This window comes from Sinocyclocheilus anshuiensis, unplaced genomic scaffold (assembly GCF_001515605.1).
Source record: "Sinocyclocheilus anshuiensis isolate Anshui unplaced genomic scaffold, SAMN03320099.WGS_v1.1 scaffold354, whole genome shotgun sequence".
Lineage (NCBI taxonomy): Eukaryota > Metazoa > Chordata > Actinopteri > Cypriniformes > Cyprinidae > Sinocyclocheilus > Sinocyclocheilus anshuiensis.
In genome coordinates, this window is record NW_015544195.1 from 2,094,672 (window position 1) to 2,097,829 (window position 3,158).

At 40.5% G+C, this 3,158-nt stretch overlaps 1 protein-coding gene across 1 annotated transcript in view; it reads right to left on the minus strand.

Moving 5' to 3' along the window:
- LOC107696712 (HEAT repeat-containing protein 3-like) overlaps positions 1-2,668 on the minus strand; it is a 43,265-nt gene extending 40,597 nt beyond the window's left edge. Inside the window, exons 1-4 of the mRNA XM_016497189.1 lie at positions 2,391-2,668; positions 1,901-2,073; positions 1,468-1,555; positions 705-808 (exon numbers count right to left, since the gene is read on the minus strand). Coding sequence (XP_016352675.1) covers positions 705-808; positions 1,468-1,555; positions 1,901-2,073; positions 2,391-2,522 — 497 coding nt within the window. The 5' untranslated portion in view covers positions 2,523-2,668. The remainder of the gene's footprint in view (positions 1-704; positions 809-1,467; positions 1,556-1,900; positions 2,074-2,390) is intronic.
- Positions 2,669-3,158: the final 490 nt, after the last annotated feature.

The following is a 3,158-nucleotide window of genomic DNA, read 5'->3' on the forward strand; positions in this document are numbered from 1 at the left end:
TCTTACAAAAACGCATCGATTCGCTACAGGAGGCCTTTGTTCACCCCCCGGAGCCGTGTGAGACACTTTTTTTTATGGAAAGGTGCTTTTTATTTCACGTCTTTTGAACCGAAGCACTGCAACACCCGCTGAGTACAACGATAGAGCTTGAAAGATCAAAGACAATTTTTAATATAACTCCGACTGGATTCGTCTGAAAGAAAGTCATATACACCTAGGATGCATCGTGGGTGAGTAAAACACAGCCTAATTTTCATTTTTGGATGAACTAACCCTTTAATGACTGCTTTTAATGTGATAAATGATTAGTCTCATATTTTGGCCTAATCTTCAGCCTGCAAACTAGTGACTATATATAAAGCATGATGATGTGCTGTCAAGCGTTCACAGGAAACACTTAAGACACTCAAAGACATTTGGGACATTTGTTAATACACTTGTTAAGTGTAAACGTCAATTTGTTAATTTGATCAATTTTGCTAATTGGTTTTCCCAGCGACCCTAAAAGGGTTAGTTCACCCAAAAATGAAAATTCTGTCATTAATTACTCACCCTCGTGTTGTTCGAAAGGCGCTTACCCAGATCTGGCGTAATGACGCCACACGCTCGCGTCATGATACTGTCGTGAACGCTCATCCAAAGTGATGCAGTAGAGACGAAAATGTGGAATAAAGTCGTTATTTTTAGTTTGTGTTCAATCTTACCAGAGGTTCCAAAGCAAGTTTACAGCCTCATTGGCGACGTCTTCCACCATGTGTTTCTGTCCTTTCACAGTAGGAGAAGAGCTCACGTCAAAGCCAGTGCAGCACTGCTCTCCACAAAAACACACAAGAGACACTTGTCAAAAAGAGCTTTCACTTTTTTTCTCTTTCTCACTATGGGTGGGCGATATGGCAAAAATACCATATCACATATGATTTTTTTTTTCAGGCAGGATCATGATCCACAATCCTTTTCTTGTTGTTTCTTGTTGTTTTAAGACTATTTGCAAGTGAATGAGATAAAATGCAATAAAATCTGTTTTAAGGGGTGGTCACACTACACTCATGCCATTGACTTCCATTCATACGCATTTAAATACTGGAGTCCAGAAGTGCAAACTCATGTGGAGTTGTTTCACATTTCACTTCATTCCAAACTGAACTCTACCCTGGAAATTCGTATCAATTAATACCAATTAAGACCAATAAAAATTGATGCATCACAGCATGAGCTGAAATTAAAGACACAAACTTTAAAGCTACAGGTTTGCAGCGTTACAGAAAAGTGGATTGTATATTTTGGATTTATTATAATTAGTTATGTTGAATTTATGTTTTTAAAACACCACAGAGCATGACGAGAAATTGTGTGCTCAAAGTCTAGTGTGACCTCCCCTTTAATCATGTTAAACATTATGTTGAAAAATCAAGTTAAAGACTGTCATGCCAATAAAGCTTTTTAATTGAATTGATCCAGCATTCGTACCTCCCTCAGGAGAGCAGACAGAGGCGTCAGCGCATCCTGTCTCACCATGTCCTCACACACTTCAGGGCCTCCGCAGGCACTAAGATTTCTGTAGCACACACACAGATGAAAATTAAGGGTAATTTTACTAAATAAACCCTGAAGCAGAGGAGTCTTATATCAGAGAGCTGTGTCAGTGAAATAATGACAGCAAAAATGTCAAACATTAAGCTGTTCAACAGACAAACTACTCCAGAGGGAAATAATGTAATATATATATATATATATATATATATCATTTCTGCTTGTCTTATCTATGGAATAAATGCGGAGTCTGTGTGACAGCGTTTCTGTGTGTCTGTCATTGCCTTGGTGGCTGGATATCTACTACAGCTCAGGTTTACTATGTCAGTCTCATCTGAGAGAAAGAGAGCGAGTGTGTGTGTGTGTGTACCTGAGTGCTCCAGCAGCAGTCTCTCTCACCGCCAGGCTGCGGTCCAGCAGTAAAGGTCCTATTTTCCTGACTGCATCTCTCTGGAGGAATCCTGGGATCGTCTGACTCTGCTGTACAACACGAGAGATACTGGCACACGCGTACTCGCGCACATCAGCTGAGGGACTCTGTAACTAAACACACACACATACAGAAGGAGAGTCACGTGTTAATGGAGATGTATTTGAAAATTAAGGAAGACTGGCTGGTTCTTCCGAATCCCACTTTGCTTGACAGCTGCATCAGTCCGTTCAGCCGTAAAGGTCTGCTGACTCGCTTCATTTATTCAACACGCCAACATGCCATCAGTGACAGGGCTGACACAGTCATTACACACGCCATATTTAGCTGTTACGCCAATATTGTTTTTATGTCAGTATTTTCAGATATTCAGGTTCATAAACATAATTTACTACAAGTCTGTGGAGTTATCACAGCAGCTGCAGCTTACTTTATCGAGCAGCTCCGCCGCCGGAGAGTCTTCATCTTCTGATTCGTCAGCAGTCTGTTTAACAGGAGTTGATGAAAGACCATCGGGAGAAAACGATGGCCGTTTGAATTTGTTGTTTTTAGTCTTTCCCATGTTTTTAATGTGTTTGGACTGCACTTGAAGTTAAATACCAATTCCGATCTGTTTTCAAACTCCGGCAGACTCACAACACGAGCGACCATGTGGACGTTAGCCACTGCCGTAAAGCGTAACAGACAGTCGTAATAAAAGTGCCATCGAAAAGATGAGAGCGCCACCCTGTGGGTCCAAAAACGCACTGCATTTGAAAGCGGGTCTGATAGAAATCGTATTACCCTGCATGGGAGATAGATATAGGATGTCAAATGGTCAGCATCCAGTCATCTGTTTTCTCTATCTGAAGTTCCACCACAAAATAAGCCATAAATCAAAACCAAGCGTATTTGATCTTGTTACAGATAAACTCCTTCAGGAGAGGCCATGTCTAATCTTTCATAGTAGGCTATTAAGAGTGAATCTTCCCATATGGTGTTTGAGATCTGTCTGTACTCCCTCTTCTGCATCCTCTCTTAGGAACCTGGGAATCGAGGGGGGAGTTTCATCTTTTTTTGCCATCATTTTCTCTCATTTACTGCCTAAGCAGAACCTAAAACAATAGTCCATTTAATTAATTTAAAATAGCCTATTTTTTTATTTATTTGTTTCTTTGTTTGCTGTTTTTGGGGGATTGGTGCATGTCTATTTGTTATT